The sequence below is a fragment of the Helicoverpa zea genome, chromosome 2 (assembly GCF_022581195.2).
Source record: "Helicoverpa zea isolate HzStark_Cry1AcR chromosome 2, ilHelZeax1.1, whole genome shotgun sequence".
Lineage (NCBI taxonomy): Eukaryota > Metazoa > Arthropoda > Insecta > Lepidoptera > Noctuidae > Helicoverpa > Helicoverpa zea.
The window spans coordinates 3,532,840-3,546,894 of NC_061453.1; the positions used below are offsets into that span (position 1 = coordinate 3,532,840).

The 14,055-nt window shown below is 40.9% G+C and overlaps 1 protein-coding gene across 1 annotated transcript in view; it reads right to left on the bottom strand.

Annotated features, from left to right (window-relative positions):
* Positions 1-404: 404 nt before the first annotated feature.
* The window catches only part of LOC124636667 (protein purity of essence), a 61,173-nt gene continuing 47,522 nt past the window's right edge, over positions 405-14,055 (bottom strand). The window contains exons 79-97 of the mRNA XM_047172832.1: positions 13,547-13,696; positions 12,604-12,685; positions 12,385-12,522; positions 11,857-12,054; positions 10,298-10,488; positions 9,763-9,951; positions 9,113-9,281; positions 8,580-8,815; positions 8,133-8,253; positions 7,732-8,006; positions 7,179-7,313; positions 6,587-6,745; positions 5,846-6,028; positions 5,319-5,467; positions 4,460-4,589; positions 2,929-3,104; positions 1,974-2,114; positions 1,396-1,585; positions 405-1,070 (exon numbers count right to left, since the gene is read on the bottom strand). Of these exons, the coding sequence (XP_047028788.1) occupies positions 846-1,070; positions 1,396-1,585; positions 1,974-2,114; positions 2,929-3,104; positions 4,460-4,589; positions 5,319-5,467; positions 5,846-6,028; positions 6,587-6,745; positions 7,179-7,313; positions 7,732-8,006; positions 8,133-8,253; positions 8,580-8,815; positions 9,113-9,281; positions 9,763-9,951; positions 10,298-10,488; positions 11,857-12,054; positions 12,385-12,522; positions 12,604-12,685; positions 13,547-13,696 (3,237 nt within the window). The 3' untranslated portion in view covers positions 405-845. The remainder of the gene's footprint in view (positions 1,071-1,395; positions 1,586-1,973; positions 2,115-2,928; positions 3,105-4,459; positions 4,590-5,318; positions 5,468-5,845; positions 6,029-6,586; positions 6,746-7,178; positions 7,314-7,731; positions 8,007-8,132; positions 8,254-8,579; positions 8,816-9,112; positions 9,282-9,762; positions 9,952-10,297; positions 10,489-11,856; positions 12,055-12,384; positions 12,523-12,603; positions 12,686-13,546; positions 13,697-14,055) is intronic.

Here is a 14,055-nt window from a genome sequence, read left to right on the forward strand (position 1 = left end):
CCTACATACTTCAGAATTCGTGTGTGACATAGAAAGCTTCGATCTTGATGAGAATCTAGTGGCTATCTTAACATGGATCATGTTTATCTTTTAATGCGATAATGCTAGTGTAAAGATCAGAGATGACAATCTATTATGGCCATAGATCAGTTGTGGACATAAATATTTCTTGTTTTTACCTACGTTTGTCGATTGGTGGCAAAGGCGGAAGGTAATGCAGGGCGTAGATCTTTAGAGTACTTACAATGCTTTGAAAAGTACGATATACCGTTGGCTGTCGTATGTCAGATTAAAAAAAAAAGAAAACCCGTCTATTTCATTTCAAAATTGTAGTACACTTCAAAACTACAATTTAACATTCGACCTGTGGTTTGTCAGAAAAAATATAAAAATAAAACCAAAACTGAAGCAGAAACTATTTTATTGCAGAAAACCCAAATACAGATTACATTTGAAGCACCGAACAAGTGAATACGATTAAATACAGAATAATTTATCAGTTACAAGCAGTGTTACATTTCAGATTAAACATCGCGATAATAATGATTACAACGCAGCCTCGAGTGAAGGGATGTTCGCGCCGAGTGACACGGCCTTGCCCACTGAACTATATCATGTGCACGACAATACTTAGATAAACTTTTGAAGGATATAATATGCATAAAAATCTATATATTTTTTCTATAGAAGCTACTGTAAATTTTGATAATTCACTTGCAGTATTGACCCCTAAATACTACTACATATTCAGAGGTCAATATTACAAGTTAGCCTATGTAAAATTAGTGTAGTTAGCTAGCCATGCACCCATTGTAGCTAAGGCATGTGGGCACGAAGGCCCTGTCTCAAGGCTGCTCATCTATCAGGACTTGAAGGAAGGCGTCAGGGTCAGGGATGTCTTCCAAGAAGCCGGCAGCGTCACAGAACTCCGCGAAAGAGGCGCAAGGTAAGAGTTCGTCGGTGAGAGTCGTGACGATGCGCTCAGCGGCTTTGCCGTTCGCTTCGTCGTTGTGACGTATGTATTCGGCTAGTTTTATCGGCCACTGGTCTACTGTTGTTGCGCTTACGTTCTGTAAAGAAAGGATTTATTGAAGAAATTTCGATTCAAATACTAAGATACAAAATATAACGGCTTATTTCTATTTGAAATGTAGTTCAGTTTGTTTAGTATAGCCTAGGTAAGTATTTAAATTCTAAATACATATTATGTTCTAGATACTACAGCTTAACTTAAATATTGATTTGTAAAGGGGTACCATTATTGTTCTATAAATATAATAAAAAAGACACCATAGCAATATATAGATAGATTAAAGTCGAAAAATAGCAAGCTCTCAAGGCAAATATAATAGGCCTGAGTATCTAAAATCGCAGTTAATACATATTTCAACCTACCTTAAACATAACAGTATACAGCTGATCGATGATAGCCACGAACAGCGCATACGGCTTGTAATCAGCCCACGCGGCCACCGCACGCAGATCAGCCGGTAACGCCCGTATGGCGGGCCCGCCCGGCGCCGCGCCGCGCACATGACCAATCACGAGGAGACGTTTCAGCATGTCTAGTTTTACTGAGCGCCATCTAGTGGGGAGAAGTGGTTTAAGTGTAAAGAAGAGGTGTATGAAGAGGGTTTTCTTCTTTGTTGAGGCATTAGAAACGAAAAAAAATCAAGACACAGCCCCATAGTTTTAGTGCTGCTCGCGACTAACTTATCAGTATATGAACGTCCATCGTCACAGTCATAAAACGTTCACTGTTGGACAAAGGGGATTCTCCCACAAGCTTGGAGGATTTGCCTGTACAACACTGGCTAGGCGAGCTGTTGAGCGCAGTGTGAGATATTTTTAGCTTCAGAGATGCTCAATACAATGCCGTGGCTAATACACCCTGAATCGCAAATCTTCGTAGCGTCGATGTTCCCATCCGCCATTAAGTTTGGCACGACCTAAAACGTTGATAGATGACTCACTTGGCATGCGGATACAGCATAAGCATGAGCGTGGCGAAGTACAGTGGCCCCTCAGCGTCGTGCGCAGACTCCAGCAATCGCGCCGGCGCCCACGCTAATGCTGCCTCTAGCGCTGACACCTCGCGGGCTGCTACACGGCTCCTGTGGAACAAATATTGTGTTAGTATGGCGTAATTTTTGAAATAAATGTCAGCTTCGAGTGTTGAAAATGAATCGTTGATATTGATATATTTACAGGCAATAAAAAAGAAACAACTAGGTAAAAAATCACGTCACTTATTTAAATATCCGTTGAAACCTGTCTTATTTATTTTATATTTATACGTACTTATTAAAAAAAAGGTTACACATATTATTTTTGAAGTCGTGGTGGCCTAGTGGGCAAAGAACCAACCTCTCGAGTATGATGGCGCGGGTTCGATTCCAGGTCAGGCAAGTACCAATGCAACTTTTCTAAGTTTGTATGTACTTTCTAAGTATATTTTAGACACCAATGACTGTGTTTCGGATGGCACGTTAAACTGTAGGTCCCGGCTGTCATTGAACATCATTGGCAGTCGTTACGGGTAGTCAGAAGCCAGTAAGTCTGACACCAGTCTAACCAAGGGGTACCGGGTTGCCCGGGGAACTGGGTTGAGGAGGTCATATAGGCAGTCGCTTCTTGTAAAGCACTGGTACTCAGCTGAATCCGGTTAGACTGGAAGCCGACCTCAACATAGTTGGGAAAAGGCTCAGAGGATGATGATATTATTTTTGATACCTAACGATATATAATTATTTCTACGTATGACTTCGTTCTTTCAATAGAAAATACGAAATATCTTCTGCTGGGATAGCGTTCTCCGTGGCATCAACAACCGCAGCATGCTAAAATGTGCCTTAACAAACGAATGGAAAACACATACAATTGAAATTGAACAATTACATGGATTTACAGTCTGACAATATTACTTACGTATTAATAACATAAAGTGCCATATGTATGAGCGCGGGCACGAGCTGCATGTTGGACAGTGGGCCGCCGCCGCCCGTGTCGTCGTGGAACGTACGGCCACGAGCGAAACGCAACAGTAACAACTTCAGATCATGGAGAGTGCAAGTGTGACCGATGTCGCGGTGTCCGGTGCATTCCTGTGGCAGGAAAATAATTATTAAGTCAAGATCAGCTTAGTATTTTTTCAACTATGTAGGGGTCGGCTTCCAGTGTAACTGGATGTAGCTGAGAAAATAATCATTAAGTGTGTGTTCCGAAATAGAGTCATGTAAACTGGACAGTACCCATGACGCCATGATTCATGGCAGTATACATAACGATGCGTTTCGAAATACACTGGCCAGTATTGCCATCATTTAACGGTCGCACCATTTGAGAACAGTTTTTTATGGCTTGTGTTTAAACACCACCCAAAAAAGTACCTATTTTACTACCAAAAAAATTCTAAACGGTTACCAAAATGGATAAATGGTCACCAAATAACGTTTCCAAAAATATTATTAGGTAAAACCATTTTTTCGTATTATTGACTACTAAAAAAATATATGGACGCCTTTAAAATACACTTTAGACCAAATATTATATATTGTCACTACTTAGATGTTACCAATTATGTAATACCATGACTCCTAATTTGGTCATTTTTGTTAGACTAAAAAAGCTAACGATCGCTAGAATATTTCCCAAATACCAATTAATATACTGGGGTTCCCAAACGTACGTCGCTTATTTATTGTTATATGAATTTGTGTGTAACTCAGTAGTAAAATGTAAGCACGCAACATGCAGCAAGCATGGCTTCTGTCACGGCTCCGGCACTGCGGGGCTCCGGCGGTCCCATGCGAGCATATCGTCGCAGATGGTTTTCACGCTCACCACCGCAGCTACGGCTTGCTGGCCGGCTCTGCCGGCCAGCCTCAGCCGCGGCGGCGAGCCTTAAAAACTACCTGCGCCTCAGCTCGCAGGCCGCCTCGCCCCTCTGCGCCTACGCGGTTTTGAATTGCACTCTAGGGGTAGGGCAGACAAGACTACGTGGAGTCGGTTTTGCAGCGATTCGTTTTCGTCACTAACTTTGATTTTGGTAGTAATATTAATCTTTTAGTTGGATAGAATTTGGTGACCATTAATCCATTTTGGGAACCAAAAATAATATTTGTGCGAGATTTGCGTTTTTTCTGATGTTATTTTATTTTTTTTGGATCATAATATTATATACTTTAGTGCCCTTTTAATAAAGTCAATTTATTTTTTTTGGAGTTGTTTATTTTATTTGATGCCTCAGCTTAGAGTCTTAAAAATATTTTTGGTGATCGCCTAAATTATACCCGTTTTTTATTTGTATAGCCAATACATGCGTCACAATATTATGACGTCTGATACATGACGTCATACAGCCAGTATACAGAGTTATATTTCGGAACACTCGCTAAAAGATATACAAAGTAAGGCCACGTCCTCATCATCACGTCTCTCAAATAAAAGTTAATCAAACCTGTAAATAAGTAGTGTGCCTGGCTAGACAGCTAGCGAATGCAGACTCTGGTACATGCGGGCCCCACAGCGGCAGCAGCCCGTTGCAGCGAGTCGACGCGTTCTGTAGCGCCGCGCTCTCCCATTCGTCTCTGTAATATAATTGTACTGTTAGAGGACATTTATGCTACACATTATTAACATGACTGAATATCAAATCAAATCAAAAACCTTTATTTTCAGGCTATATGGGCCCATGAGATATACCTTAAAGACTGACATACATATTATATTATACAAAATTGTTATTGAATAGTTTTATGGTAATGATGACTAATGATGTAGTCTTGAGGTAGGTTGCACCAATTAACTATAATGCCAATTGAACCATTTTCAGTTGACAAACTGCCGTTTTTTCCAATCATCGGCAATTTCGACTGGTTATGTTTTTACATTATCCTACTAATATTATAAACGCGAAAGTTTGTATGTATGGATGTATGGATGTTTGTTACTCTTTCACGCAAAAACTACTGAATGGATTTTAATGAAACTTTACAATAATATAGCTTATACATCAGAATAACACATAGGCTACAATTTGTAAACATATTGTTCGAAATACTAAACCTGCGCAGACGAAGTCGCGGGCACCAGCTAGTATTGTATAAATAAATGCTTGCAGAGGCCATAGGGGGTAATCACTGACACTACGGCTTCTTGATTAAATCTGTAGCTCACTTGTCAAATATAAGTTATCAATATATTTTGCGGATTATTTACAAAGTTAGTTACGAATGTTGGACATAAGTTTAAGTTAAACCTTTGGACACAACAATAAGACTCTCTCTACTTCGTCAAGAGTATAAAATATTACGTACCTAGCACGAGCCAGCCTAACAGCAGCCATATGACACTCGACGTGCACAATGTTGTAGTGCGACACGGTGGTGTAGCCGAGCGTCTTGCGTGCGCGCACCTCGTACTCCTCCACGGGACAGCGCTTCGTGAACGTGTAGATACCCAGCACCTGAGGTAATGGGGGATATTAGTTCAAATTCAATGTACTGTATTGTCAAACAAAAACTTGGAATTGAAATTAGATGTCGTATTTTGACAAAAAATCGGCAAAAGCAATTTTCACAAAAGTCGATGGCGTTATCCAACTTAATTTCGAGCACAAATTCGTGCATGTGGGTATAACCACCCCCACCACTCGCCGACAGCCAATATCGGCACTTACGCAGCAACTCGCGCAGTGTTCCCTAACAACAAACAGTTTGACGAAAATATACCAAGCGTCTTTTGAGCACCTGTGACTCTTGAGCAACTTGAGCGTCCAGTTGCCAGTGACGCATTGCCGTGGAAAAGCGATTCTTCTTCTATTGAAATGTTGTATAATGATTACCTTGGTGGGCTGGTACTTGTATCCCTCGCGACAGATACAGCACACGGCACCGTTCTCCTCAGCCAGGTCGGCCACCTGCTGCGTGAGCGAGCACTGCGCCGTCACCTGCCCGCGCTCGTTACTGCGCATGCCCAGAGCGCCCAGTTGTCGCTCGCGCACTGCCATAGCGAGGCGTTTCTTCTCCTGTGGAACGTTTGAATTTAGAACAGTCGCAGCAATTATTGTTAACTGCCAGTGCTGCTTCTATAACGAAGGCAGCAGAAACGAAGCAACCATAGACACCCCGCCATTCAACCGTGCACCTCTGCTTGGAAGATTCTTTTTTCGAACGTAATTGTGACAAGACATGTTATAGAATGATTTTGCCGCGCTTAAGATTAATTTTAGTTGATTTTCATATTAAAAACAGTTCTTGTTATTTCTGCTGGATCTTAAAAATATATTTTTTTACTACTACAAAAATGTCTACAATGAATTTTGTTGCAAACAAAAGTGCTTGAGAAGATAGACGTGATTTGTTTTTTTTTTTTTTTTTTTTTAATATAAAAAGGCCAGAATAACTTAACAAATTCCAAATAATATTTACCAAAATTAGTCAGAAGTGCGTGGTAAAAATTCAGGTGAAAACATAAATACACGCGTTCAAATTAAAATCCCTGTTCAGACAACTTTGGGAAGTCAGACAAAAAGACCAGTTTACACAACAAAAAAGCACTGAAGAAAAACGTGACGGTTTCTTACCTGTCTGGTGAAGTCCCGGACTTGCTGCACTTTAGCAGCGCACTGCGGCTGCGAGCGCAGAGCTTCTAGAAGGTTCTCCGCGAGAGAGCCCACGTGCTCGCCGGATGATACTTGTTCGAGACGGTGGACGATCGGAATTACCTTCTCGCATACTAACATCTACGAGGAAAGTAGAAAAAACATATGTCATGTAGGCCCATTTTCACAACCTAAAAGTCTGTTCTTTTTAAAACAATTGTTTACTTTTAAAATTGAAAATTCTTAGTATACAGCCGTTTTAATCAAACTGATGCTTATGTTTTAGGTGCTCCTGGGGCTTAATAGTAGTTTGCAGTAACAGTTATATTTCGGGCACACGTTTTTTTACTGTCCTTGAATTTTAGAAAGACTAAGAAAAAGTTTAAGTTTTTATTTTCAGTTCTAGCTAAATTTTCAATCGAAAGTATGTGATATTAATAGTAATTTCCGTAGATTGTCACATAATTTTCTACCTAATTACAATAAAAAGTTTTCTTCGCGTCTAAATTAATCTTTCAACTTATTTTACATACATATTGCCATCAAGTTTCATATACTTCCGTAAAATATTTACCTGTGTGGGTTCGTGATCAGCGGCCAGTCCGGTGAGGAAGCGCAGAATGTACTTGAGTGCAGGACGACTGATGAACTCCTTAAGCTCGTCAGAGTCCGTGCACACCAGTGTCGGCTTCACACACGGCGCGTGTTTCTGTACCACAAACATATTCACAATATTAATACAACTCAATAAACAAAGCTCTTATTAAAAGTTAGTATCAGTAACAGTAAGTTGTAGTAAGCGAAAGATAATCTAAAAAATAATACAATGATTAATGCAGATTTAAAAAAACAGTCTGTATCAGTAGCCACTACTCTAATTTATTCATGCTTTATAATTATTTCATTCTTTTATGTACTCCCTTTAAGTACTTCCTTAAGTATTACTCCTATTTACCCCTGTTATCTTACTGCATAATAATATGTTTGCACTCCCCCTATCCTCGGCCTTATTTAATTTTTGTGCCTTTTGCATATACTACGCCCATGTACTTCTACATACACTCTCTTATGTATTTTCCCTATACAATTCCTTATGATTTAATTCCTAAATTCAAAATATCACTCACCACGATATACTCAAGCGCGTCCCTCACAACACCAAGCGAGATGAGGTAATCCTTCAACGTTCCACCGATAGAGTTCCTCTCGATATTAGCGCAGAACACACAGAACAGTTCCATACGGAACTCCTCTTCCGTCCACTGTTCCGAGTCCAGCCGGTCGAAATCGAGTACTGGCTTGAAGTGTTCTACTAGCATGGCCATCTTGAGATCGTTGCCGTAGACTAGGGCTGCTAGGACGCGGGTTAGGTGGCCGAGAGCCACTGAGTTGTTGCGGATTCCTGGGACAAAGAAAACATTAATAAATAAACAAAAACTGTATTTTTTAATGTATTTTATTTGTTTTTCTGCTATAACATTAAATAAGATGAAAACAAAAGTTAAAGATCTGTTTTATAGGTTATTACCTGGACATTCAGTGCAGTTGAGCAGGGCTTGCACGTATTCCGGACCGCCGAAGGTGAGCGAGAACTGAAGGAACGACTCGAGGCTCTCGCTAGCAGCCACCGACAGGATACGCTCCATGATCTACAAACACAATGTTGTTATTAACGTTGGTAACAATAAGCTTTATAAAAGCTTCTCCAAATCACCAAATTCGGAAGACCTGTTATATCCAATTAAGGGTGCATCTACACGGTGCTAGTAGCTTGCGTATGTTGAGGCACAAGCGCAGGTTACATACATTTTAAAACAGTGAGGGTCCAGCGACTCGCACATTTACCAATGCAAAATACCCACCTGAGTGCTCTTGTCCCTTGCGCATGACATAACTTGCTCCAGCTACATGCACGGTGTAGACGCACCCTTATGGAAAATAGACACGTGAACTATAAAGTTCGCGATTCTCTCACCTCCAGCAGCTGATACACGAGCTGAGCTCTGGCCATGTCCTTCTCCTCTATAGCGGCGAGGTGCAGCGCGTGCAGTAGCACGGGCAGTGCACGTGTCTCCGCACGCGTCAGCACGCGCACGCAGCGCCGCACGCGCGTGCACAGAGACACGAGACGGAGGAGCGTGGAACAAAGTGCTCGAGCGGCTCCTACACGTTGGATCGCGGCGAGGCGTTGTAGCATCACTTCTATACCACCTGTTAAGAAAATTGCATTGTATAACTTTTTCAGAAATAGCTAGAAAACTATTGTAAAAAAATTGTTTTCATTTATTAAAAAGAGTGTCCATTGAGTTTTTTGCCGGTTCTTGTCCTTGAGACCAACTCATTGGAACCGTGCAACTAGTTTTTCGAAAGGCTATTTGAAATAAAAAAAAAACGTCCTTGACTTTGAAAATAAATAAAAAATAGCATAAAATAAAACCAGAGGAAAGAAAAAAAAAATCATTACCAAGAGATTTGACAAGTTCAAAAAAATATTGGAGTGATATTTACCGCAATCAGCAAGCACGTTGGCCATTCTATACAGCTGTTCGTCATCCACGGCCTCCGCGTTGGCTTGTGTCAGGCGTTCCACGAACTCCTCGGTAGCGTCACCGAGGAGGCCTCGCATGCGGTAGACCACGCGCATTGCGTCTACGCCCTCGCCCGATGTACACCAAACCTAATGGGAGAAGATTTATGTATAGTCGCGGAACTCAAAAGACACGCCGAAAATTCGGAACGGCGTCGTTTATACGTATCGAAGAACAAACGGGGTCGCTGGATACTTAAAAAGTATGCACAACCATTCTTCTTCTTCTTCTTTCGTGTCGATGACATGTCTTATATTGAGACTACCACACTTACAATTACATAAGACAACTATTTGACAATTATGTAATTTGGCCTATGCTAACGCTTGTTATTTCTTCATTGGACCTCAAAACTCACCTTCTTATAAACATCCTTAACAGGCAGATCCAGCGACATGATCTTGTTGCAGACGAGCAACTCCATGCCGTTGTCGTCTTCGAGCAAAGCTACCAGCTCGCAGTCGGTACGGATCTTGTTTTTCACATTTCGCATTAGAGGACCCATGCCCGGTTCTAAAGATGAGTAGGGATTGCCTAACATGTGACCCTATTTATATAAAAGATACTGACCTTTTTGTAAACATCCTTAACAGGCAGGTCCAGCGACATGATCTTGTTGCAGACGAGCAACTCCATGCCGTTGTCGTCTTCGAGCAAGGCTACCAGCTCGCAGTCGGTACAGATCTTGTTCTTCACATCCCGCATTAGAGGACCCATGCCGGGTTCCAGAGATGAGTAGGGATTGCCTAACATGCGGCCCTGTTGAGAGAAAATGTGGTTACATACAAAAAAGGTAAAATATGAATGCAAAGATGTCACTTTGAATCCAACGTTTTATCAATGAAATGTAACAACCCGTCCTAGCTTCCATCTGACATCTTCTCTTGAATCACTATCTATTTGAAAGTAGTGCATGCAAATTAATTTCTTTTTTTGAGTTCGTCATCGTTATTCAGACGTTGGAAGCGTGAAGGACAGCATACCTATGTGGTTATTACATGATCCAACTATTTAATGATACTGTCAAAAGCAGGACACCTTATCCGGAGACCGAACAGGGTAAAATTATTTAAGAAATACAAAAAAATATCAAGAAATTCCTTACCTGCAAGAAGTCTTCCTGCTGCGGATCCTTCTCCAACGTAAGGAAGAACTCTCCGACATCGTTCTCTTCAGGGTAGATGATGGAACAGAGCCTCTCGAAGATAAACACGGGCGTGCGGTAGTCGTGTAACGGGTACTTTTGCACCGTTTCTATGCAGACCGCCATGAACTCTGCTGTTTCGGCTTCGGTACCTGTAAAAATGCTGATTTTTAAGGAACTGTACTCAGGGTAGGCACAGTTTTATTATGGGTTTGTATACTTTGGAGTAACACAGCAAACCGCTACCACCCCTTCGTTTGGGATGACAGAATTTTTGATGAGCCTTTTATATTGCACAGTTGTCTTCCATCCTATATGTAGCAAGAATACTGTACGTACAGTCCTGGTAAAACTCGCTGTCGTTCCAAAATTAAATTCCTCACATCACTCCACGCATGTGTTCATACCACTTCTTCACCCGTAACCTATACTTCGGCCGTTCAGAGAATGCGTTCCTGACACCTATCAGTTAGTCACGACTAGTGATGGGCACAACATAACACTGAGTTCGTTACCGTTCCTTCAAAATGAACCGCCGCATTATTTTAAGATTATTTTCGTTTTAAATTGGCGGAATCATTTGTTTTATATTTTAGTTATTTAAGTGGAAACCAAAAAAAGGTAATATTCATATAATAAAATTGTTTTATTTATTCTTTGTTACAAGTACATTGAATTGAATGTGCGAACAGAATATTAATCAGACTCCGATTTGCTTGAGGAGGTGGTGTCTTCATCATCATCTTCGCCTACATGTATAATTATATTATTATCAATAACAGAATCAATCCTGATATCTCGGTCTAACAAAAGCCGGGTAATCAAATAAAAACAGATCGAAAACACTTGAAAAACGTGGTCTATGCGCACGAAACGACAACGGACGACTGTTTTAGCGTCACAAAATGGCGGCCCATAACGCCATTTGGGGTTACCATTTTTAATCTAAGTATAAAAATGCGGTTTGGTCATAGTTTTATTTTTATATTTCATAAACGTTATAATTAAGTCTTATAGTCCATTATTTTCCAATTCTTAAAAAGAAAATCAAAACGTATTATTTTATATTATAACTGTATAAGAACAGATTACGATACTTGCCTGTTATTTTTAGCACAGCACTACAAAATATAAACCGCTGACATAACCTTGTAATAGCGCAGTATAGATTTAGAAAAATATTGTTTACCAAGTTATTTGACACTCAGTTTGGCACAAAATTATAACATTCATTGATTATTGATATAATAATGTTGTTTTAATGCTCCTCAATTGTTAAAACGGTAAACAACCAGCAAAAATATTTTTATCGTAACTGCAACGCCATTGCAAAGTTACGTCGTCAGTTCAATCGCGACGTGTCAGGAACGCATTCTCTGAATGGCCGAACTATACCGATATCTAGAACTCGACGATTTACCTAACGATAGACCTAACGATAACTTAGATATAGACCTAACGATTTCTGCAGTCACTCGCGCAGTCTTCAGCGACGACAAAAAGTTTGGCACTACACATACCAGTAGTCATCTCCTCGAGCAGCTCGAGCAGCTTCTCCTGCGTGTCGTCGGTGAGGCGCGTGCGCTGCACCACGAGGCGGCGCAGCGACAGGTAGCCGCCCAGCACGGCGCCCACCAGCCGCCCCTTGTACGTGCGACGAGCACCGCTTTCTTCCAGGAACATCGCGAGGAGCTCGGTTAGACGCTTTAGAGCGTAGCCTGGGAAGAAATAATAATAATTTAGACATTTCGAATTTCAGAGTTACCGCGACCACCAAGAACACAAAGGCCCGCCATACATGGACTCCTGGAGCAGTTTCCCGGTTATCAACATACACGGGCAATTCTTGCGGCCTGTACAGCAGTTCTGTGTTGCAGAACTGCAGTTCACTGCGCAGTCGCAGCTTGAAGGTGTTGCCCCTGACTGTTTCCAGCGGTCCGTGTATTGGCGGTCAAAGGGCTCCTCACAGCTGAAGGGGACATATGACAATTTCCCAAGACCAAAAAAAATGCATTTATTTACTTTCTTTTTTATTTTATTTATCTTACCTTGAGCCAAATCAGAGGTGAGAGTAGTCTCTTCTAGGCGATGCAGTTGTTCAATCTCTTTAGTCATAAGGTCAGCGATCTGCTGAAGAACTCCACGCAAAGCCAGGAATTGCTTCCATGGCGCTTCGGACGCCAGCGCTACAGATGGATAAATCAATTTTATTTAATAGTTCGATAAATTAAAAGAAATGTTTTGAGGGAAATTTTTAAAAAACTTACTCTGATAAAGTTGCAAGAACTGTTCGCTGGCCTCTCCAGCCGAACCTACTTCAGGTAAGAAGCTGGTTAGCAGAATTAGTACCTGTGAAAGGAAGAATGAATTCAAGTGTTGTCATTTCGATTATCGTGCCAATCACAACACTCAGCAGTGCTTTATAGCTGTGCAATTATGTACGCATTTTTTTATAAATGTTTGTTCTTATTTAATATAAGTTCTTATAATATAGCTTATACACCGTGACTTTTTAGTCGTCTTACAACGGCAGCCAACTTCATGTATCCAATGTCTAGTAAACGTTCATAGAAAAAAAATGATATTTATGAGATTTGAATAATTAAAATATACAAATAAATTCATTACTATGACGCATGACGTAGATTATAAAAACACCCTGTTGTCAGCGCGGCCCCCGAGTCTTGTATCAATGGAGCGGCGCGGCGTCTTTATCAGAGTTCATTCACCCTACAAAATAGGTTTCTTAGGCGGGGCGTCGCACGCGCGGCACTTGTCAAAGGATAGCGTTAGTCCACGTGGATCCTTTGACAAGTGCCATCGTCGTCTTTGACGGTGACGTCGTGCCGCACATCGAATGAATCTCATTGGATGACAGTCCACGTGGACTATGCAAGATTGGCTTACGATATTTTGTCTCGTAAAAAATGAAGATGGAACGATCACTCACTCGAGCGCTTTGAAGGTATCTGCTTTCTACCGTTTGATACGTAAACATTGTTTCTTATTTCTAATGTATTATTTATTTTTCTTTGCACCTATTCTCTTAATTAACGCTATAAAATTAATAATCATGCCTAGTGGTATTTTATGTCGGATACATTGAGTGGACCACCTTTGTAAGACGACTAAAAAGTCACGGCATATAGGCAACTTTTTATCCATGTGCATTACCTCCCTCGTGACAGCTGAAATATAAAATGAACTCACCGCTTTAGTCCTCTCGTAGGAGTCACAGAGCGACTTGACCATCTGACAGGCGGTGTCGCGCGCTATACGCGAGCTCGGGTCGAACATGACGGGCCGCAGCCAGCCGCCGTCCTCCAGCGCCAGGGGCCGCATGCCGTGGGAGAGCATCGTCTATTAGTGTAAGCGTTACAGTGTTGAATATGGTTTTTTGTAAAAGGTTAAAAAATAAAAGAAACAAAAAATAACAAAGAAATTTTGTAGTGCAATACAAAAAAATACACAAACGAATCAAATAAGGAAAATGGATAAGGTTTAGTCAATAAGCATCCAATACGCCCGTTCTAACTCAATCGACAGTGATTCAAAGTGACACAAGAAAAACTACAAAAAAAGGCGAAAATAAGCGATAAAGTTTCTATGTAAAACCGGAACGGAACGGTTGTATTTTTACGACACATTTAAACATTTTATCCCTTTGTACCACTGAAATCACTTTTTAATGTCACAAAACATCATCTCTTGTCTTCTTC